At 41.5% G+C, this 24,055-nt stretch overlaps 1 protein-coding gene across 1 annotated transcript in view; it reads left to right on the top strand.

Moving 5' to 3' along the window:
* NOTCH2 (notch receptor 2) overlaps window positions 1-24,055 on the top strand; it is a 79,735-nt gene that overhangs the window by 19,727 nt on the left and 35,953 nt on the right. Inside the window, exons 5-10 of the mRNA XM_035900808.1 lie at window positions 469-591; window positions 15,769-16,002; window positions 16,840-16,995; window positions 18,108-18,296; window positions 19,431-19,544; window positions 20,733-20,846. Of these exons, the coding sequence (XP_035756701.1) occupies window positions 469-591; window positions 15,769-16,002; window positions 16,840-16,995; window positions 18,108-18,296; window positions 19,431-19,544; window positions 20,733-20,846 (930 nt within the window). The remainder of the gene's footprint in view (window positions 1-468; window positions 592-15,768; window positions 16,003-16,839; window positions 16,996-18,107; window positions 18,297-19,430; window positions 19,545-20,732; window positions 20,847-24,055) is intronic.

Genomic DNA, 24,055 nt, shown 5'->3' with positions numbered 1-24,055 from the left:
GTGAAGTGAATGCTAGGTACTTTTTTGCCATGGGAAAAACTTGTCCTGGGTGATGCTCTAGCTGCTGCTTAGTGGGCAGTGTTGAGTTTACCTCACAGTAAACTGAATCTCTTGGTCTTCACTTTGCTTTGAATGACAGTGCTCATTAGTCACTAACGAAAAACGACCCATGTCTTTTTGGTGGTGAAAACATATTTGGCCACCTACCCACGGCAGTAGCGTTCTAACTGTGTAATCTGACCTGCATGCTATCAGCAAAGGCATTCAACAAAGTCTTTGGTCAGCATGCTACACTGAGGTTTACCAGGATTAGGTTAACAGGGCAAGTGTTTAAAAAAAAAAAAAAAAAAAAAAAAAAAAAAAAAAAAAAAAAAAAAAAAAAGAAGCGAGGAAGCTGTGTGAAGGGTGAATTCTCTTCAAAAGAGGCTGGAAGCCCATTTCAGCATGCTGTGTTTCTGCTTTGTCCAGGTTTCGAGGGAAGCATCTGCGGGCACAACGTTGACGACTGCCCAAATCACAACTGCCAAAATGGGGGTATATGCGTGGATGGTGTGAACACGTACAATTGCCGCTGCCCACCACAATGGACAGGTACGTACTGTGGAAAACATTCCTGTATGGGCTGGGCGCACTTTATGGGAATGAAATGCAGGACTTCTGGCCTTCACTCAATGCACTGTACAACTGGAGTTGTATACGGCTGAATGCGGCTCACATCTGTGTCTTGTTCTGCAGTCTGGGGGGCAGATGTCAGTGGAACCCTTAAAAGAAAATTGTTTGCATCAAAGCCTCTACGATGGAGGGTAATTTCCTATTGTACCAGGCAGTATTACGGGCTCATGTGCACATGGGTTTGACAGAACAGGTACCGTGATTCTTGAGCCGCAATGCAGCGTGACTATCTGAGTTGCACTTCTGCTTGTACAGATTACTTTGTAAGAGGATATATGTTTCACAAAAGTACAAAGCTTGGCTTTGCTATTACAGGTGTATGCATTAACGGTGCTTTGCTGATACATCTTGAGGTTATTTTTAACCTGGGATAACAATCCCCATGTAGATAATGGCAGCGCTGCTGAAGAACAGGGCAAATCTGAAAGAAGGCATAGGTGGGAGAAAGGGAGGGAAGAGAAGCAGTGTGTGTATGGGAAGCTTATGTTTTTGTTATTCTCCTGCTGTGACTGTCTTTTATCTGGCATTCTCTGACTAGCAAAGCTACTTCTGCTTCATAAATGAGTCTGCTTTGCTCTGAGTCTGTAGGGGGAAAAAGTGTGAATTTCAAGAAAGTGTTACGCGTGATGTAAGGAAGCAGCTTACAGGAAATTCAGTGTCATCTTTAGTCACGAAATGTCTCCATACCTCAAAAATAAACAAACACCTCCGGTTTTGGGGTGGGTTTTTTTGAGTCATACTAGTCATTCTTAGCTGGCGCCCTTTTTCAGCTGAGTGTAGTTTTGCCCTTCTCTCAAAATTGTAGGTAGAAAACCAGCCCTAGAACTGGGAAAATGAGATACGGACTCAGTTTGCATTTTTCCTTTCATAAAGTAGATTGGGATACTTGTTTTGGAACTAAGCTTGAACTAGCTTCTCAGGTTCTGAAGACGCTTTAGCACATTCTTCCCTGTATCTAGAAAGTACTGTGTTTGAAACCAGAACATCTGTAGCGATTGGCAGTTCAGACAAATGCACTGTGAGGAGTTTGACTACTAGAGTCCAAAGGTTTCATGTTGTTCTAGCTTTTTTCCTCACAGAGCATCATTCTCATTATAAACCGGTTGTCATTAACTGCAAAGGAGCCTGCCAGTTAAGAACCCTCATTAATTTTAAAAAAGTATATATTCTTAAATGAAGTTAAAACCACATAAGAGTGAAATGAACCACTGCTGCATAGCTCTTTGAAACTCTGTAAATAGGAGAAAATGAGTCCCTCCCCTTAATGAGCAAGTACCCTTCCTTCTATACTGCTTCCCTGTCTGTATGTCCTTAAAGCCTGCAGAAAGTGAAACCTGCAAAGGAAAAAAAAATGAAGAGAGCTTGGGTGTGGAGCCAACAACCCTTCAATGACCCCTAAAGCCTTGCTCCACGCCACAGAGATTATAAACTTCGTTATGGCTTCTGGCATCTGTCAGTAGTCAATTAATCTCAGGTTTATTCCTGAAGCACAGAGGATATAATGGATCACGAGCGTGTACAGTGTGAGTATATAATCTATAAGGGATTATTTTGCTTTGTAGAGGCATTCTGAATTTAGCTTGGTTTACAGGATTTGGGTGGATGGCTGCTGTCAACTAGGGATGAATTCTGCAACTCATCTGGAAGAGACCTTGGTGGTAATAGGCTGTGATTCTGTTTGGTTTCGTGGTTGATTGTCTCTCTGATTAACCACTGAAATTCTTTGCAATGCAGTTGTGGTGGTTCCCTCTCTGAACCTCTTTATGGGCTCTGACTGGCTAGCGTTGGGAAAAATTGTTAGACCCGTGTTGTGGCCTAATCTTGTGTCGCCTGTCTCTTGTCTGGACAGTCTCCCCAGAAAACCTGGTGTGCATCAAGGATGCTTCCCTCTGGTGAAATCCTGGAAAGATAGAGGAAGTCTCTGGGCCTTGTGTTTCCATGGCTTTGTCTTTCTAAAACAATTTAATGGAATGGGCTTTCTAAGAATTTCCTTTGTTTATGGTGAAGTTAAGGTTATCAGTGCAGCAGTGGTTTTAGATCATGGCTTCTCGAGGCCACTGACTTTCTAGGCTTCAAGAGTCAGGTTGGTTTGGAACTAAAACTGGTCTCGCCGCTTAGGAAACAGCAGCTTGGCTGTTTGAATGATGAACATCAGAGCCTTTGGGGATCTGAACTGTCTTGTCTGAAATGAACAGTGCCAGTTCCAGTGTTCAGACTAAAGCACAAGTAACTTCAGAAGCAGCTATGCATGTTCACGTTGGCGTATGGCACATGTAGGGCTGTGCATCCATAGTGTTCAGACTAAAGCACAAGTAACTTCAGAAGTAGCTATGCATGTTCACATTGGCGTATGGCACATGTAGGGCTGTGCATCCACGGGATGCCTTGGTGACAGCCATTCCCCTGCAGCGTAACTGCTGATCTGAGAGTTGCTGGAGGCTCGTGATGGCACCTGAGGGCTGCGTTTGGGGCCTTCTCTACACTGCTTTGCTCGAAAGCCTGTGCAGTAAAAAGCTCTTGGCCAGCTGCCCTTTAAGAAGTCATTGATCGTATCTGTAATAATCCTTTTGCCCAATAAACATGTGTGTACGTGATGTCCCATGACGCCCCGAAATCCTGTCCAGCTCCACGGTGAAAGCAGCCATGTGGTGCGAGTGGACAAATGTCTTGCAAGTCACCTGAATGCCTCTTGTTCTAATCTGGTCCTGCCCCTCAGCCCAGCAGTGACCCTGCTCCACCACCTCAGTAGCATTTTCTTAGAAGAAGCTTGTTTTCTCTGAATGGACGTCAGTCCCATCCTGCTTCTTCAATTAGAGACCAAGAAGGTGCAGGGTAACAGTACACGTCTGGCTTGGAGACATGGGGTGTGACGCTGAGGCAGGGCACAAAATAGGGAAGGCAGATGATAGACTGCTAGAATAGTTTGGAGAGAGAGAGAGATGATTTCCCCCCCCAGATTAAACTGCAGCTGATGCTGACAGGAGTAAATTACAATAAAAAATCAGTTACTCAGCAATAAGGAAACATATAAGTGCAGGTCCATCATTTGCACAAACACGGTTTATAACATTGTAAATCATCTCTAAGGTAAGTGAAGAGGGGAGAGCTGAGCAAACAACTCTTTCTGAGTCTGTCCTGATAAACGCTTACAGCCCAACAGTGTGGAACTGTGAGAGTGAACGCTTCAGGAAATCAAAAGGTTCCAATGAGACCTTGAGGTTAGAGGACATTGTGTGCAGCTTAAAAAAAAAAAAAAAAAAGGCCCAAACACACCTGTTTGAGTATATGTCAGCCAAAAATGAAAGGATGTTAAATTTCCTAAAAATACTTGACAGTGTAGATATGCTGTCTTCATAACAGTTCTCGTGCAGTCTCTTCTTTCAAATACTTGCTTGTCAAGTAATCTTGGAGAAGTTTAAATTGGTCTGTTTGCAGTTTTAGTCTTTATTTAATCTTTGTGCTGCGGATGACGATCTAGCATGTTTGTTAATATAGTTTGTGCTTTATGGCATAGAGAAACCAGCCCCATTCCTTGCTACAAAAATCAAGAATCTGTACTGCATCCGATGAAGAATAGTTTTGTGTAAAGTAATATCGAAGCATCCTTTACTGAAACAGAATCTGTCCCAATTCCTTTTGGTAACCATCTGCTTCTTGTAATTCCCTGACAGGTGGTAGGCTGGACTACATAACTACGCATTTTTTTAAAAAAAATATTTTTTTCTGCTTGCTGCTAGAATCTGGCTTTTGAGACGCTGTTTGCTTTTGGTCTAGTTTCCTGCTCCTCAAACAGAGCTCGCTGCTCCTTTTTTGTGTTGAAGTGCGTGCCTTCTCTTTCTCATTTTGCTGCTTTTTCCGGAAAGATAAAATCTTCCCTTTCAGAAACAATGACGAGATTTTTCCTGCTGTCACTGATGTTTTTGTCACCTTCATAGTTCTTTTATTTCATGTGGTTATAATGATTGTCAATCTCATAAATCTGTAACTGGCAAGGCAATCTTTGCTGTGCTTTGGTGAAACTGCCCTGGATCCTTCCTGTTGCTGAATGTTAACTGATTTTTTTTGTTTGTTTGTTTAAGGATGACTTTATCTTGTCCCAGGCTAAATCCTTTGTCAGAACCAGTATGTGTTGGGTCCTTTCAAGGCACGATGTGTAACGAAGCTCGCCCTTTCTTGGAAATAGATAAGGTTGCTTTTGTGAAAGACTGAAGTCTATTCCTCTGTGCATGGCAGGCCGGAGAATTTGGTGTGTTTTTAAACGGGGTTTGAGTCAAGACTAGCCAAAAATCCTGATTAATGTCTGTGCCATGAGAACGCTCTGCTTTGTGCTGCTGTTCTGCAGCAGTTAAAACCAGCCTGATGGGCCCACTGCAGTCTGAGGAGGAGGGTGGCTTTGCCTTCTCTGCCTGTTCCCAGCCACCCTTCCCCTGAGCTGGCTGTGGTATTTGTTGGAGTATGCCACTTTAACTCGCTAATCTAGTAAAAAATCCTGCCCAGCTGCTTTTTCCATCCCCCCCTTGCCTGGGATCAGGAATTAAAATTCACAGAGCGGTCTCATGGGTGAGCGGGTGCAGAGGAAGTGATGGGAGTCCAGGGCTGTAAAGTCGCGTGGAAGGTTAGGGTGTCCTTCTACAGGACACGGTGAAACCATCTCAGGGTTTAAAGGCAGCTCAGTCATTCCAGACTACAATTCATGTAAAGAAACAAGACTTTGTTTAAATTGTACCTGTTTACTCTGTTGATCTAACCCACGCAGCTTTGTGTCAAGAAAGAAGACTTGAGAATTTGGGTACTAAAGTGATTAACGATATAAAATACTGTAAATGCTTTTGTTTTCCTTGGCTGAGGAGGACTCCTACTTCGCTGTTGAAAGTTTGCAGTGTTTCAGAGGATCATCATGAATCTGTGTTTGGCCCAAATCACCTTTCAGGAGTGGCGCACAGTAGAGATTAAGATTTGTATCCTCCATTGAGTTAAGTCCTTTGCATGGTTTGCTCCTGAAGTGCTGCACCAGGAGTTGTGGGATGAGTCTCTTGGTTTAGGGAACACACTGTGTCCACGCTCAAGTGGGTTTTGGAAGACCTACATTATAGTGCTTCAGTTGCAGGTTTGGCCTGCTTGCCTCCTTTTGCTATTTTCTATCCCTGTGGCTGGGAAGGCAAGACTCCCATGGAGGTTGTATTTATTTAGGCTTTGTTTTCCCCTGAAAAGGGGGCTCCAGTGAACTGTATATTTTAAAATCTAGGAGACCTTTGTCTCGAGGGAAGCACAGTGTGCTAACAGCTGACTCCACCAAATAGCTCCAGCATTGGGAGGTAGCTTAAGAAGCAAATGTTTGTCTTGATCAGAAAAGCTCTTCAGGCAGCAGGGCTGTGCTTTTTAATTAAAGTAGCTGTTAGCTTGGTCATATGCTCTTAAACACTAGCACAAGGGTTACTTTTTCTGCAGAGCTTTAGGCAGGAATTTTCAAAGGGGGGAGTTAAGGGTTTGATTCCCATTTAATTAGAGTAATATTTGCTCCCTACCTTAGTTTTCTTTGGAAATCCCAGCCTTAAACTCTGGGCAGATGTGACATTTTCTTTGCTAAGAAGGGAGGATAAACATCAAAAGGCTAATGTTTAACATTTTTATGTAAGATCATATGCTCTGGTATTTTGTTTTTTAAAACTTTCTTTGCCAAATACCACTTTCCTCAGCTTCTGTATCACAAAGTATACAGCAACACGTCATGCTGACTTAGTGTTCAAAAAATATTGCCTTGCTGGAATACTTTGAGGCTTGAAATGTAGAGGAACTAACTCGTGACACTAGGTGACACAGATCATAAATGTTGAACGTGCCAGTCTCCTGAATGAAGGAATATACTCTATAGAGTATTGACTATTACCTGCCAGAGCGTGTTGTTGGGGTTGCACACTTTTCTGACTCTGGCTGGCACGTGCACATCTAACATGCGAAGAGCAGCTTTTACCTTCGTGTTAGCACAGGAAGACTGGGTCAGACTCCCGTGAGAAATGCAGTCATCTTTCCCAGTAGTGTAGCAATGGTAGACTTGCCGGTGCCTTTCCAGACCCTATTAAAAAGCATAGTAGCCTCTTTGGTACTGGCTGGGATCCGTCTATGCCAGACTTGGCAAGGTGGCTGGTGATCTGCTGTCACTACAGTAGTATCTCCAAGAGACAGCTCTCTGAAAGAGGCCAAAGAGGGATTATGATTCTTTTTCTTCCTTCATGTTTGAACTGGCAGATACAAAGGGAGCAGGGAGCACGTGGCAGGCTCCAGACCTGGCAGCTCCAAGTTTGAGCGTACAAATGATTTGAAGCATCGGACATAAACAAACTTTAGCCTGGATGTTGCTTGTTTCTCTTGTGGCACTTGATTCCAGTGTTGTGCAGAGCAGATTGATTTCGCAGGCATTGAAAATTACACCATTAGTTAGTACTTTATCCCGTACGGATTCTGGAACACCTACCACAACCTCCCTCCCATTTGTTTCCTGCTGCTTTCCATTTCCCAACAGCAAGTCTTGGTTCGGAGGTAGATGCAATAAAACACCTTGAGAGTGTTAACAGCTGAACTGATCCGATGACAGAATGACAGTAATCAATTCAGACCACGCTGCTGCCTCTTCCCTTGCGCCTTTGGTGACTTTCCAGGCCAGGAAATACTCTTTGTGATCAAATGTGCCAAATAACCTCTTGCGGAGCCGTCTTTAAGTTTCCAGTACATCTTGCATGTGTTTGGCACTAAACCAAAATAGGCTAGACCACTCTGGTGGGGCTGGGCTGGTGGATGTGTGCTGTGAGACCAGGCTAATAGGTAACAGTTGTTTTATCTGCAGCTGACTTGTTCCTGGCAGTTTCGGTCCCTTCCCTTGTACTTAGAATGAGGTGATTTGTCTTTGGATAATTACTAAAGATGTGTGGCTGAGATAGCTTGAGAATATGAAGCTTTTATTGTAAGCTTTGGCTCCAACGGTTACATTTTTTGCCTTGCAGATCTTTTCACTTGTTTGGTATTTGCCTGATTCACTGGATTTTCCAGAGGAGGTAAAGAGAAGGGCAAAGCGGAGTATAGCTTGGTGATGCATAGTTCCTTTTGGTTTCTTCTCTGTCCTGCTGCTGTCCCCAGTCATTTCATCTACTACCAACATACTAAACCAGTCTGTTGTTAGTGCATCATTAATAATTTTTAATGAAAATTTGTTCTGTTTGCTTGTATTGCTACCTCTGAAGAGCCCTGTCAGGTCTGCCCTCTCTACCCAGTAGTCTGTAGGGAGTGATTTAGGGCAGTATTTAATGGATCAGGGCGTGCGTAAGTCTCTTAAAGCCCAGAGTTTTGTATTTGGGGGTTGTAAAAATCCCTTGTAAAAGCCCATTAGTTCCACTACATGCTTCCCAGTGTGGTTATGAAATTAAACTCTTTTCTCCACCATATTAGCCTTAAATAAACACAGATTTTATTCTGCTCGCTACAATTGTAGATTCATCTTCGATTATTCAAATTCTATATTAAGCTCTTAAATTCTATGATATGTTGGATGGCATTTGACATTGCCCAAGATGCAGAACTGTAGAGCAGCAAAGCAGTAACAGCCGTTCCCAAACCTCAGGTGTTGGGTTTTTTGGGTTTGTTTTTAATAAATCTACCGTGTTTCAAGTGGGAGAAAGATGCTGTGCGATCCTGGGGAAGGAGCACTTTTTTGAGCACTGTGATGCCTTTCATTTCTTTAGAAAACACCTGCAAGTGAAAAATATTTGGCTTCAGTCCTTTTTTTCAGGGGAAGCTACTATAATACTTAAGCAGGGAAGATCTTTACTAAGCACACATGCAACTGGGGGCACTTTTTGCAGATGTAAACAGTGTAGTCCTTTGAATTCTGTGTGTGCCTGAAGCCATCCTTGGAGCTGAAAGCAGCAGTTGTATTCATCAGATTGCCTGCAGGGAGCTGTGGAGATGGCGTTGCTGGAGAGACTGGAATCTGGATGTGATCTGGACATCACACTTGAGATTCCTTTCAGTATTACCTGTTTATTGCTCTGGACATTCTTTTCTGTATGAAGGTGGAGCCTCTTTCAGAGAAGTTTGAAGTCCTTTGCTTTGAGATGCCTTGTGTCGATAAAGCAAATTATATAGGTGATGAAATATTTTCTTTTGTATGCTTTGCCACGCGCTGTATCTTCCCTGCAATAACTGTTGTATTATACTTTTAATAATCTGTCTTTCTCCCTTTGTGGATAACAATTGCTTTGTAAGTCTCTTACGAAATTCTTTTCTCCATCAGCCTGTCTGAGTCTGAACTCTACCCCTTTTCAGTGTCTTTATTCAGAGGTGGTGACTTCAATACTGCAAAATGTATTCCGGACTGAGGCTTTGCCATTGCTATTACACAACAACTCTTTGCATTAGTTATTCTTCCTTGTAGTCAAATGTATTGTCAGCAATGTTTATTTTGTTGATTAAAGCTGTGATTGAGCAGAGGTCCCCACTGAACTCTTCCAGGGACACTGAAGTCTTTCCTTAAGGAGGGCCTAACCAAAACCTTCTGCAGCAAGTCTCTCTACCTTTGTATTTTACTTGGCATTTGTGCATCAAGCCTCGTCTGCTGTTGCACTGCCCAGCAACATCTCTTGGTTGAATCGGTCTGAAATTCCCTGGCTTTCTCTTGGATAATATAAATATTATTCTTTTAAAGAGATCACTGCCTACTGTTCGTCTCCTTCCAGACCATTAATTAAACGTTCCAGTGCCTGTATGTATCATTAATTGTAACTTAGTTTTTTCAAGGAGTATAGATAATTCTGTGGGTTAAAGATTAATTGAATGTTTTTACAAATACAGAATTCAAAAACATGGGAGCTAAAGTGTTTTTCATAAACACCATTTTACTAGAAGGTCCGACAGTTCCATGCAGGTTTTCCTTTACTTTTCCATTTGCTGAGGAGACTCACACCGCAACTTGCGGAAACTGAGCTTTGACCTTGACCCATGCATTGGGTCACGTTTTCCTTGTGTTACAAGAAATAACTGGACAGAGAGATGTCCTTCCCCAGCCAGATGTGGTCTGCTAGCAGTCATCCCAAATACACACACGGGTGGTTAGAGAGGGGAAGAAGCTGCAGTGTGGCACTGCTAACCTTCTGCCGCAGTTAGTCGGTCATTTATACAAATACTGTTTCTTATCTCTTAGCCCGTTCTTGAGTCTTGATAAGATGCTGTTCACCTTCACACTTAGTAGTCCTTTGAAACTTGGAGAGGAAAAATGTAAACAGTTCTAATGAGCCACGCTTTCTTTAGCTACGCTGATGGTATTCAAAACCCATGCAATAATCTTTGGAATACTTTGTGAATTAAATTACTCTTTCGGAGAGTTTCTGTCTAGATCTGGTTTATAGCTTCCCAGATAGCCCTTTCAAGAGAGCTAGTGAGCTCTTCCATGTGTACTGGAGTGCTAGTCTGAGATAAGTGACAAACTTCTGGTGATGTTCTGAGAGGATGGGGGCATAAGAGCTGCTTGAAAACTGATGCTCCTCTTCCAGTGAGTCTCTTAGCACCTTGAGGACCAGTTTGTGATTCTCTCTGGATTATCTTTCCCTTCCAGCACCACTAAACTTTTAAAATATTCTGACTTGCAGTTCAGTCTGAGTCCAGTGCTGTCATGGTTGTGATTTTGAGGGAAATGGACATCGCTGTATCCTCCCAGCTCAGTTTTCAAGGAACTGATTTTTTTCAAGGCACAGGAAGTATTTACATCCTTTGTCCTACTAAATGTTTTTAGCGCTTAAACTGCATGTGAGATCTCCTCTCAGGAGCTTTAGCCTCTGGTACTCCACATCAGCAGTCTTTCCGTCTGGAGAGCTGTTAAGAGGCCAAGAAAACTTTCTCCTTCATGGAAAGTCTGCTCTGCCAAAGATGAAGACCTCTGATTGAACTGACTGACGGTCCTACATTCAGCTGCAGGATCAGTGCAGTTGGAATTAGGGTTTATGCAAAGCCTGTATGGTCTGGTAGGATCAGCTTTTGGAGGTGTCTGTTGCTGCTTCCCAGGGTGACTGTTTTGGTTTCTTACTTGCTCAAGCTAATGCTCCTCTTTTTCAGTGTAGGATTGTACTCGTGCTATCTGCCTTACCTTTATAAAAATCAGGCTTTATTTTCTTTTTAACATAAAGTGCTCTAGGAGAAGGGGCTGGCTGTTTCTTATCAAAGAAATCTGGTACAACTACTTGAGGGGCCTTGAACCACTGCATCCTGTGTCTGCCTGAAGATAAGCTCCTGGAGTTCCTGTCCAGTTCCTGCTGGTCTGAAAATGGGAGCAATCAAAGCAGCAAATATGTCTGTCTCACTCCATATGGTTTTTCTGAGGGGAAATATGCAGGAAGTAACTTAGTTTCATAGTGGGCAAAAAGTGCTAAGAGTTGAAGGCTGTTCCCTTTTTCTACTTCTGGTTTTCAATTTTGAAATACCACATGGACTAGCTGTTTACTTTGTACAAGGTCACTTAGAACCTGAGTCGGCATTTTGCTGATTTGCCAGGCTCTGCAAATATCAAGGTCAGGTTAGGCTTTTATTAGCTTCTTGGAGTAATTTGTGTTTCTTTTCTTGTTGTCTTTTATATGTATGTTTCTACATTTCCATTAAAATACTGTACAGTTAGTGTATTTCTGCTTGCCGTCACTAGTTCATCCCATATTTACTGTTTCTTCTGGTTTCAATTACATTTCTAACAAGAGCGCAAGAAAAGAAATACCTACAGAAGCTTGCAGCTAAATGAATTAACATTTGAATGCCACAGCCACTTCAGCTAGGAGCACTAGGCTTCTGAAGATGTGTATTGCACTGTACAGCTCATAACTGAGGCTGCACTTGCAAGCTGAATTTCAGTTCTGTGAATGAAAGACTTGATTCTTCCTAAAACTCTTAACAAGCAGAAAACAAGCTTACCAAGTACATGGCTACAAATAAATATAGTCAGTTCAGATACAATTAAGTCAAAGCAGCATCCCTTAAGTAAACTGTTTCAGAGATATTTTGTCTCATTTGATTTAACTCTACCTAACTGACCTGGCAGAGAGAAGTCTTGTGTAGAATATTCATTGAGAAGTTTTACAATTAAATCCTGGTTTATGTCCAACACTGAAAGAGACTTCTGTTTCTGCTGCGAAAAAGCCATTCAGGAAGCTATGTTGAAGACGTAGGTAGATAACAACAGAAGCATTAACTCTTTGCAGCACCTGGCCAAAATATTAATTTTTCTCTCACTTGCACAAGGTGCTGAAGTCTCTACTGAGGGCAAATGAACCCTTTCGGGAGAATGAGAGGTTGTGGCCACCCTGCAGTCCCACTAAGAATTAAGTGTTGATGCTGCTTTGAGGGAGGGCAGTCTTGAAAACCATTTACAGATGTGTGTGCTGGTTTCTGGGGTGGAAAAAAAAACCCCAAAACAAAGACAAAAACCCCCAAACAAATAGCAACAACAAAATACAAACAAAAATCTGCTCAAAAAATGTGCGTTGAAGAATTACAGTATGACCATTAATCCCATGTTGTTAAAACCTAAAGGTTCAAAAACACCATATAAGCAACAGTAGGTTATCTAAAAAACCCCAGCCCCCACCAAATCACCCTACCTAAATGACATTTATCTCTTTTGGAGATTTTGGGCTACAGAATGCATTTCCAAGTGACTCAAGCCCCACTTCAGCAATAAGGGCTCAAGCATTTTCAGTGAACTTGAAGTTGCTTTACATTCTTGCCAATTCACCAGATCCAGTTAAGAAATGCGAGTACCTTGGGCTTTAGGCTGAGATTTGTAGTATTTTAAAATGTAGTTCCAAAATCTTTCAAAAACCATTACACTTACATTGCCTGATGGTGATGAGACTGAGTACTTATTAATGTATTTAGGCTTTATATGTTCTGCTTGCCTTATGTTGCTTTTGAGTCGTGTGTTTTTGCCCAGAAGTTGAGTCTGGATTTCAATTAAAACTTCAATAAAGAACAAGTTTTTTTCATTAAAATATTCAGCAGTAAAATGCAATAGTTAATTGCTCATTTACACCCCTCTCGTATTGAGTTGAATTTCCTTTGTTTTAAACAAACTGCGTTAAGATGGATTCACATTTGTAATTAAATACAAACACGATTTTGATCTGGTAGCTGCCGAAAGAGCATTTGAAATCTGAGAAGCTAAGCAAAGATCAAATTTAAGGAGCTCAAACGTGGTATGTTCTTGAAAAACAGTTGAATTGCTCGAAGAAGTTTAAGCTCTGCTTTTTTTCTCCTCTTGTGGAAACATTGATACACCTTTCAAAAGTTTGTTTTAGTTTAGGGCTGTGGAAATATGGAATAGCCTAGGACACAGGGTTATTGCAAGGACACCGGTGATATCACTTGGTACTGTCCTTTCTAAAAGTGGAGAAAAAGTGCTAGGAAAAAAAAATATTGAAAAAAATCCTGAGTGTTGATATTACTAGTGACACTTGAAAGGGGAAGATAAAAACAAACCCAGAGAGTTTGTATGAGGGAGTAGTTTGCCCATCTTTGCTTAAAGAAAACAAAACCAAACCACAAACACACACACCCCTTAATCCACCAAACCCCCCAAAAAACGTTGTATTTCAGGAATTCTATTCAGCCAGTCGCAAGGCAAGTGATTTTGAGAGGGGCATGGTGATCCGGAGTGGTGTGGCAACTTCAGCGCCAAAAGTTGTTTGCGCTTCAGTGATACTGAGTTTAAATTGGCTGCAGTCAAAAGGAGGATGTAAACGCTGCAAGAACGCTTCTGCAAAACCATTACACTGCGGATAAGCGTTCGTCAGAGAGTACACTCTTTGATCTGGGTTGGGCCCCCTCCAAGAAAAGAAGGAAAATCACTTTTATAATAAGCAAATAACGTCTTGATTATTTTTTTCAAAAGGAAGTAAATTGTGTTGGGTTGCAAGATATGCACGACTACTAGGAACCAGTCTGAGATAAACTGACTCTCTTCAGTTTGGTTACCGATAAGCTAATATCGAAAGCTAACGGACAAATGACTTCTTTTCTGACAAATGCATGGTTTTGTTTTTTCATAATGTAGAGAGCTATGTTTTGCAGATAACCATATGAAGTGTTAGATTTCCCCCCAGCCGTTTTACTAAGTAAACTGGACAGTGAGGATTAATTCTGAAAACGCTATTGTAATTATTATTGCTTTTAAAACTTTACTATGTATTTTCAAGTGATAAAATCCTTGTTTTGAAGTAGTCCTGCTGGAGGAAGGAACACACGGAGAACAAGTCAGTTGTGCAATTTATTTTTTTTTAAATAATTTTATTTCTTTGCCACTAAGGGGAAAAATTCCAGAGCTCACAGGACCAAAGGCTAAGATTTATTTAAGTACTCGGAAAAAGAAAGGAGTCACGGCTTGGGTATAGTAGATGGAGGTGGTTAAGACTGAACATTTCTACATTCCTGCCAACAATAAATGTTTCAGTTCTGTGTGTTGGAGGAGGGTGTGTGTGAGCACTTGCATCATAATTTCCAGGCCATTAATAAACAAGGTGACTGTTAAGCAACATCTAATAAGTATTTTTAAATTGTCAAACCTGAATAAAGTGGAGCCCAGGCAAATTGGCAGGGAAGATCTGTGGCCTGCTCTTGAATCTCTTATTCTTGGACTATGGGGGGAATTCCAGGCAAAAGTAAGCGTGCAGGTGATACAGTAGCCAGAGATGACAAACGGGAGGATCTTGGTAGGAGCAACACAGTTACTTAAGAGTCTTGACCCAAATAATGGAAAGCTGCTGCAAGCTTGTGAGGGAGGCGATGATGTCAGCTGGAGGGGGGGAGGAAAAAAAAGGTCGCATCAAACAAATCTAATCTTACTCTCTGATAAAGGGCAGTCTTTTGGTGCTACGTACATCGTATCAACATTTTAGGAAGGATGGTAGGAGCAAGTTACAAGGAAGTGTTAAAAAAAAAAAAGCAAGCTTTTGGTGCTAGAGAGTTCTTAACATAACAGAAAGGGGAGAAATAGTTCATCAAAAAGAAGATTGTGGAGTGTGACCAGTGTTCCGTGGTTGCACGTGTGTACCTGTATGCCAGCCTGGGAAGAAATTAGCTGGTGCTTGGCCATTAGGTTTTGTTTGTTCAAGAAACTCAAAGTAAGAATGAATGACTTGAAACTTAAGCTAAACAATTTCAGTTTAAAAGTAAACCATGCAACTTTAATCGGGAAGACGAATAAGCGTTGAAACAAAATATTGGTGCAAGTGGTAGGTTCTCCAGATCTTGATGTCAAAGCAAGATGGATTTGGATAAATAAATATTTTAGTAAACATGAATTGCAGAGCTTCCTGTAGATATGACTATGAAATTCAGTATCCCTTGAAACTGATTTATTACTTAGTTGTCCAGTGGTCCTTTTCCTTAAAACTCTCTGAAACAGTGTACATTTGTTTTCTTCCCTCCAATATCTCCAGTCATTAAAGTGTTCTATTAGGGTATTTATTTTGTCTCTAAAAAAAACAACCAAACAAACAAAAAACAACCAACAATGAAGAAAATGCCAACTACTTGTGGTTGTCTATGGAAATACCTGGGGGAAGAAAAATGAGTATTTTAGGTAGAAGAGTCTCACAAATTCTGTTCTTCCTCATCAAGTAGTATTTGTTGCATAATTGTATAGGAAAGAATTAGGTTCTCCTGACATGAGTTGCTTTGCTGCTGGCCTGTTGACACTGCTTTGGCCAAGATTTTCTTGTGAGGCCATCTTCTCTCTTCTTCATTCCTCTGCAGACAGACCTTCATTCTTTCTGCTTCTCACATCCTCGTGGATGTATCTTCATATGCTGCAGGCTGCCTGCTGGCTCTCACACGATGCCTTTTTAAAATTATTTGCAGTTCAGCTTCTACTTTGGGGTCATTTAGGGGTGCCAGTTGTCTTTGCTTATTTTTATGACGGTGTTGGAAGATCTCAGGCTCAAATGTCCTGGAAATAAGAAGTGGCAGTCAAGTTGGCCTACAGTGTTTCCCTTGGTTATGTTGTCTGTGCAAGAATCTTCTTGTGTCTGAATGTCTGTACTTTTATTAAACTTGTTTCCTTCTGTGCATCAGGCCAGTTTTGCACTGAAGACGTTGATGAATGTCAGCTCCAGCCCAATGCTTGTCAGAACGGAGGTACCTGCACCAACCACAATGGAGGCTACGCCTGTGTCTGTGTCAATGGTTGGAGTGGGGACGACTGTAGTAAGAACATCGATGACTGCTTCACTGCCTCCTGTGCTAATGGATCGACTTGCATTGATCGGGTGGCTTCTTTTTCATGCATTTGTCCAGAAGGGAAGGCAGGTAAGGGCAGAAAACTTGCATAGGTATGGCGCTTAATAGAAGATACTTCCTGAAGTTTATGCATTTGCTTGAAGTGGTGTGTTTATTTTATGTACTTTGTGACCAAACCAGGAAGAACAAAAGGAAACATGTGCTGCCCACGAGCAAAGACCTTTTAAACCTCTGTAGCTTGGGACAAAGAAGTATTTGTATTAGGCTGGAAGACAAAGTTATTACAGTTTAGATTGTAAGGAGAGCAGATATTTTTCTAATGCTTAGCAGGACCTGTATTTGCCTGAGAAGTTATGCATGAGGGTGACTTGCTCTGTGCTGCTTATGATAATTGTACCTAAAAGTCTAGAAGGCAAACTTAGATATTTTTGCGTAAGTGAGGATGCCCTTACTGGTATAGTGGAAAATTTGCTGTTGTATGATAGGTAGAAATAAAGGTTTCCTAATGACTACCCAGAAATACAAGCTATCAGCATATCTGAATTAAGAAAGTGAGCTTCATGTGCCCCTGTGTTTCCAGCTGTCAGAAATATCATCATTCTAGTTAGAGAGAAGGGTTAGTTAACTGCTCCAAGGAAGAGATTTTAGTAATGGCAAGCCATTGTACTGCTCCAGAAGTGTTGGAGACACCTCTAAAGTCACAGAATCTGTACTCAGATGTAACATTTTTATAAGCGTGTGGTGAAATCCCTGTGGCAGTCTATAGGTTGAAGCCTGTAAGATATTACTCAAGCTTCTGGCTGTGGGAGTCTGTTTGAAATATCAGGTCAGAGGATTTGATTGTGTAACATACAGTCTGACTGCTATATCTCACTTTTTTGAATAAACTCTCGGATGCTTCTCTAGGTCTTCTGTGCCACTTGGATGATGCATGCGTTAGCAATCCATGCCAGAAGGGTGCTCTGTGTGATACCAATCCTGTGAATGGACACTATATCTGCACCTGTCCTCAAGGCCATAAGGGAGCAGACTGCACTGAAGATGTGGATGAATGTGCAATGGGTGAGTTTCTATTTGCTGTTTGTGAGTACACGAACAGGGAGTTTGGTCATTTGTTTCATGAGCTAACAGAGGGGCGAGAATACACGGTTTGTCATAGCTTTGCAACATGTGTGACTCCTTTCCTGCTCTGCCCCTTCCATTGCAGTGTCTTTAGATGAGTTTTAAATCTTGTGAGAGACTTGGGGCAAAGGTCTGAGTCGGAATAGCTGTCCGTGTTTGAACTGTTAGCCTCTGGAATATGAAAAGCAGTGAGACGCTCAACCATTCTTCATTGTGCAAGAGGGCGCAGCATTGTGCGAGGAGTGCACCCAGACAGATGTGATAATTAAAGTGGCCCTCAGAACTGCAGCGTACAACAAAAGTACTGCAGTTTGTGTGGGAGCTGTTGCAGCCCCTGCCTTGGTAAAAATATATCAAAGGTGTTTGACAGCCAGAATGCGGCTGGATCTTTTGAGTGCCTTCTGAGACTGGTGACCATGTGGGCTTTTAAAGCTGTAGTTCTCTGATACCCTGCTGTTGTATTGTTTCGGGGATTAGCTGGGCTCTCACAGACTTGCTTATAATTTTGTGAGTGCTAGTTCATGTTTCTAGAGTGTGATACATGGAGGTAATACCTAACCAGCACTCGTGGAAGTATTGGAAAGAAGCTCTTCTTTGAATTTTGTTCCTCAGTCTGCCCTGGGCAAGAGTTCTGTTCCTTTTTGAAAACACACAAAGAACCAGTTTGGTTGTTTTGTGGCTGCGGTGGCATCTTGCCAGCCTGAGGAGTGAAGTAAATGTAAAAGATGATCTAAAGATAAGGCATCATTAATTCTCTAATCCCTGCTAGTTGATACTCTTCTCTTAAGAACTGTCATTAGTAATACAGACAGGAGTTGCTCCTTTGGTCCATTGGTAATGATGACAATCTTTTTGCCTCTGACAGGCAAGTAACTGCCACATGTTTTCCTCAATCACAGTAGCCTTTCCCCAGAAGGATGAACAGTCTTTCCCCAATATTGCTTTCCAGAAAGGAATGACCACTGGAAAAGACCATGACTAATAGAGAATGCTGTGGCTTTCCTGCTCCGAGGAGAGGTTTTGACACATGCATACATATATCTTTCTTGCAGCAAACAGCAATCCGTGTGAACATGCTGGGAAATGCGTAAACACAGAAGGCTCTTTCCACTGTGAGTGTTTGAAGGGCTACACAGGACCTCGCTGCGAAATGGACATCAATGAATGCCATTCAAATCCATGCCAAAACGATGCCACCTGCCTGGATAAAATTGGAGGATTCACGTGTCTCTGTATGCCAGGTGAGGGGAGTTTCTGACAAAGACAGGGCTTCCAGCAAAGAAAAAATTAGGAAGGCAGAGCACAGGGAGGGTTGCCAGCTCTGCTGAGGTGGAACACAAAATTGCAAAGGGGTGAGGCTAAATGAAATGGTGAGAGAGAGTTTGCTGTGGCGACACCAGCCAGGAGGACTTGGCATTTGTGGCAGAGAGGGAGAAAGCAATTAGAAGGCTGAGAAAGAAACCATTCTCTATATAGGCAAAGGAGGTTAGCATTCTGACCTGGAGTGTATGTGAACGTACTTGTTACTATACCCAGTAAAGGGCAGGTGAAGAAACTTTGTGAAAGCAAAGCAGGTGCAAATTTTAGAAGAATGTGTTTTGAGATATGTATATGATGATTCTGGATAATAGTGTTTGGGGTTTTTTCTCTGCTTAAAATATCCCATATGATGCAAGCTCCCATTAACCTGAGGAAATAACTGTAAAAAAGTTAGCTGATTGAAATCGTGCTTGTAAAATTTACATGTCCAGCATACCAATGACCTATGTAGGCTGCTATTTTTCTTTCTGATAGAAAGAGGTAAAAAAAGAAAAGGGTGCAAGTTGCCAGTTGCAGTGTCTTATATATAGTGTGATGAAAGAATTGTGACCCCTGCAGGTGATCAGCTGATACCATGAAAACTAGAATGAGTTTTTATTAATATCTAATCTGTTTTGAAAGGTGGAACTCTAGTCCCAGGTATTTCACTCTTAATGTTTTTCTTTTACTGTCATTAATTTTAGCTCAAGACTTTTTAGCTGTCTGCTGTGTTTGTTTCTTTACCTTGTACCTTCTATTAGTGCATACCCAAATATATTGGTATCTTCCCAAGTGTTAAAATATAACCCCTTCTCATCAAGTAGAAGAAAACATGTAGATGTGAATTCAGCACAAACTGATTAAGTGAGCATATTCAGCAGCTATGAAAACTACACAGTCAGCATCCGTTTTCAACCTCTGGTGTATATTCTTACCTCGTAGATTCTATCCAAACTGCAAACTTGCAATGAAACTAGGCTTAGACTTTCAGCTCTGGTACAAGAGGCAGTTGTACTCTTAAGGGCACTTTCTAAGGCCTGCAGTCACCTCTTTTTACTTCTTTTCTTTTTAAACAGGTTTCAAAGGTGTTCACTGTGAAGAAGATATCGATGAGTGCCTAAGTAATCCCTGTGTGAACAATGGAGAGTGTCTTGATAAAGTCAACCGATTCCTCTGTGTCTGTCCTCCTGGTAAGTACTTATTTCTGGAAGTTTTTCCTGCTTCGCCTTACCAAGAACTGCATAAATAAACAGTGAGAGATTGCAGGCAGTATGTTTCTTGTGAGTTTCTGTTGTCTTGGTGCATCATCTGTTTGAATGAGTGAGTTGCAATCACTGGTAGGTAAGAATAGACATGTATTGGTTGCAGTAGGATTGTGCCTGTAACTGGATAGAAGTGCTGAGAAACAGGCAGCTGGACATCTCACCTTAAAGGGTAGTTGGCAGCAGGAACTTCTGTTATTGTGGATATCATAGTGAGATATAGATGAGTAATTCTAAATACATTTTAAAAATCAGAGCCTCTGCATGCTTTTGTTCTTCTTTTTCTGAGGTTTTTAGTAGAAGCCATTTTTGCATCGGTATAGCTTATGTTGCTTGCATGAGGAGGGAAGTGGATTGGGACTCCACATGAGAAAAGAAGGACAAATGCAGAGCTGAGAGATCAATGTTAGCTATAGGGTAAACATCTCTTGTCTTCCTGAGAGCTGACAAAAAGTTTTGAGATCAGAATATACTTGGCAAAAGCCTGCTCTGCATCTCTTCTTATTGAGTAAGAATGTTCTGGCTCCTCCTTCTGTTCCTTCCTCCAAGAAACATTCCTGGAGTTGTTTCTTTTTTCTTGAAATGCCTAAGGATCTGCATCATGTGACATAACCTATTGATAGTTCGTTAACCATTTCAACAAGTGCATTGAAAGGTACAGTGCTGTAATTGTACTGCATTCCACACTGCTGTAGTAATTCTAGTCTGGAGACTCTAGTGATGTATCCATTATTGTTTCATTTTAAGTTACTTGCTTTGATTACTTGAAAGTTTTTTTTGGTGGCCTCAGTTTTATGGACAGGCTGACTGTCCAGTAGCAGAAACCACTTGTGCTCCATCTGCTTTATTTCTGTTTGACTTAGCCATCTCAGTTTTCAAGCTCAGGTTCCTTTGACCTGGTGGATAGAAACTATGTTTTGGCTCGTGATTTGGATGAGGAACCAGTCCGCCCAGGGTGTGGTGTGTGTGCTTAATGATGCAATTGAGTTTAGATTTACTGAGCTTATATTTGGGTGGTTTTATGGATTTGCTAATAAATAATTCCTGACAGTGCAGCTGTTTGGATTAACAACTTCAAATTACTTCTGGATTTTCATCTTTTTTTCTGCCTTTCAGGATTCAGTGGTGCCGTGTGTCAGATTGATATAGATGACTGCTCCAGCACGCCATGTCTCAATGGAGCCAAATGTATCGACCATCCCAATGGCTATGAGTGCCAGTGCGCCACAGGTTAGTCTTGTGTTCAGAGGTCCTGAACTGGAGATTGCATGTAACCTAAATGCAGAAAGGGGTGGTCAAAGAAGTGTCAGTGTTCTTTCTCTCTCTGAAATACTGCTTGTTTGTTGTGAAGCTTTGTCTACTCCTATGCGGCCTAGAATAGCATGTAAGTACAGAAAGCCTTTCAGCTGTGATGGGAGTTCTGGCCTCCCTCTTTGAGCTCCATCTCTTACTTCCCAGAAGGTAACAGCTTCTTCTGTATTGACTATGGAATCCACGAGTGGAAAGGCAGCAGTGTGAAGCCCTTTATCTGTGGCTTACCTATGTTTCTTCCAAGTTGGATTATATAGTATACAGTTGAAGAACAAGAGATGGACAGAGCAGTGCTATTGTGTTTTCTGATTTCTGTTGCATCAGGCTATTTTATGTCAAAAGTGGAAGATTGAAATGCACTAAAAATTGTGTCCACTGGAAGAAATACCACACAGTAGCTGCCTGCCAGAATGTACTTAAAATGATTTATCAGGCATCATACAGAAATTTTGACAGAGCTGTGGATGGAACTGAGGTGGTATTTTTGAATGCACTGAATTCCTTCATGGCTTGGTTAATTACACATTTAGAGGCGTCAGGTTTAATTATGGGATTTGCTTATCTTCAGATCTCTAGGTAGGAGTGATGTAGATATATTTTATCTTAATTTTTACATCTGGTCAAATAAGAAGGTATGGGCAGTTCAGAGCTGTTATACTCTAATTCTCAGTAACGAATGACTTTTGGTTGCTCTCAGATAATGGTGCCTGATACATTGCTCATGATGCAGATTCAGACGTGGAATGCATTGGCTTTAGCTCTTCCGTTAGGGAAGAGGCTGAACAATTCCTGGAGCTACCTTTGTCCCTGAAATGTGCTGTTAGGTTGGCTAGACTTGTGTGCAATTTTCCTCATTTTGAATCATTCCAATAATCAAATTGTTAGGGCAAATTCAACTTCTCTAATTTATTTTGCACTGTACATAATATAGCAGAGATTAGCCTAAAAATTCCTCCCAGTCTTTTCGCACACACCCTCTCCCCCCCCCCCAAAGTGCCTGAAGAAACAATTAATTTATTGGAAGTAGGGGAATGCAGTAGTTCTAATCAGGAGAGGAGTAATTATTGTTGTCAGAATTCTCTTTTTGATTACTGCATGTGACAGAATAAGCTGACATTTGCAGAAAGAAGAAAAAGATCAAATCTTCTCTAAACTTGGAAACTACCTTAGAAAGTCTTTCTCAAGATGGCGTGTGGTCTGGTTGCTTTCATTCACCAAGAGCGGCGAGCTTATCAGACCTTGGAGGGGTTTAGGTTGTGTAGTGGAGGACAACGTGGAGAGCTGTGCCTTCAAAAGCATGTTCTGAATTTGGGTACTAAACTGCTGGAACCATCTCAGTACAGAAATCCTAGGTTTCCCAGATGAGGAGGGAAGACTACTGCTTCTGTGAAGGCACATGATGTATGGAGCATTTTCAAGGAACAGGCTGAAAGCAACCAAACGTCTGCTACTGAAGCAGCAGCTCTTAGTAAAATCCTTGGTTAGTACTTTGGCTGAAAACGGAAGAGGGACTCTCTACTAGGGCTTTTTTCCGTCCTGTCTGAGGGGTTCTTGTCTATTATACTCAAGTGTTTTTTCTTCTAGTCTAACTCTTGCCTGCAAAGAGGGAAATTGTATCTCAGTAAGGTATGTTCAGTGAAGAGATCAAGGAATGTATCTGATCTTTACATGATTCAGTTGAGCTACAATAGGAGGCAAGGTGGTAATTTTTTATCATAAATGTATGCTAAGTATTGTATTTAATATTGACAGCCTTCTATAAGACTGAAATGTGGAATTCATCATTGGGGAAGGTCAGTTACTGGAAAATAATGTTTGAGTATGTTCTTGCTCTATTAATCTCATATTATGAGTGATACGTGTTTCCCGAACGGTAATCACCAGCTGCCGAAGTGATTGAAAACTGCAAAATGTTTGGCCAAATGCTGTACAGATAGCTCTATTTACTGCTTGCTTTTTGTCTTTTCTTTCCCTTCTGGCATTATTCCACTTCTCCTTCCCAGTGGTAGATCATGGCTTTTCTTTTCTTGAGTTGTCTTAGGTCTTTTCTCTTTTCTTTTTTGCCCCTTTTCTTTTTTTTTTTTTTTTTTTTTGCCACTGTTCGTCCTCTTACAGGTTTGTTTTTCTTCCTTCCCTAACATCTTTTTATATCCATCTCTCTAACTAGCTTCCCTTCCCTCTCCCCACCTACTTCCACACCCATTCATCCATGCATACGTTCGCAGAACTTGGAAATGTTAGCCGTCACCTGGTATGTTTGACCAGAGAAATAACCACAAACCTGTATGAAAAATGGGGAGCCTGTTATCCACTTATAATACTCAGGTGAGAATCACTCTTCAGCTGTTGAAATTCCCTGCAGCTTGGTTTGTATCAGTCTCCAGTTGGTATCTGAAATTTGAAGTTCTGCCTTCCTAATCTCCAGCTGCTCACTGGTAGGCAGTGTGAGCTGTCGCTCCAAAACCTCATCTCTGAAAACCATTTATTTTAAATTGTCCCTGTTCCATATAGCTCTGCTCCATCATGGAAGACAGGGCTTTTGAGGGAGTTGTTAGCTGCTCTGAGCTTCCTCAGCCATTGTTTTAGCCCTTCTGGTGAATAGATTCTGTCCTCCTCTGTTGCTCAGGATGTTTCCCAGCTGAAGCAGAATGAAACAGGCCAAATTGCTGCTTGTTTCATTGCTCCTAACTGAAGAGGTTGCATGCAGTGTTTCATAAATTTGCAGTTGGTGCTTGATTGGAGTTACTGAAAGGTTTCCCAATGAGAGGGGCAAGAAACTTTTTAACAGGCAGAGCTGCAGAAACTTTGAGACGAGCCAAGGGAGTTCCCTTGGGGAGGTTTCTGCAGCATCTTTGTAGTAATTTCTCATACTAAAAAAGTCAACCCTCCTGGTACTGCATAGAGGAAATGATGACAGGAGAGTACCTTCAAAGACTTTATACTGATGTGAGTAAATATTCCTCATGGAGATTTACGTGTTTCCTCTCATTGCTACTGTTATGAATAAACTGAAGGTAACCACTTCCAATGCCAGGATTCTCCATGCAAGGTGTTGTTCTGTAGTGCTGTGAGCAGTGGAAGAGTGTTGTTTTCCAGGGCTGGAAAAGGGGCAGCAGTTGAGGTGCCCA

The sequence above is a fragment of the Egretta garzetta genome, unplaced genomic scaffold (assembly GCF_000687185.1).
Source record: "Egretta garzetta isolate BGI_Z169 unplaced genomic scaffold, ASM68718v1 scaffold598, whole genome shotgun sequence".
Classification (NCBI taxonomy): Eukaryota; Metazoa; Chordata; class Aves; order Pelecaniformes; family Ardeidae; genus Egretta; species Egretta garzetta.
Note: the sequence above shows the minus strand (reverse complement) of the source record. Positions and strands in the feature narration are given on the sequence as shown.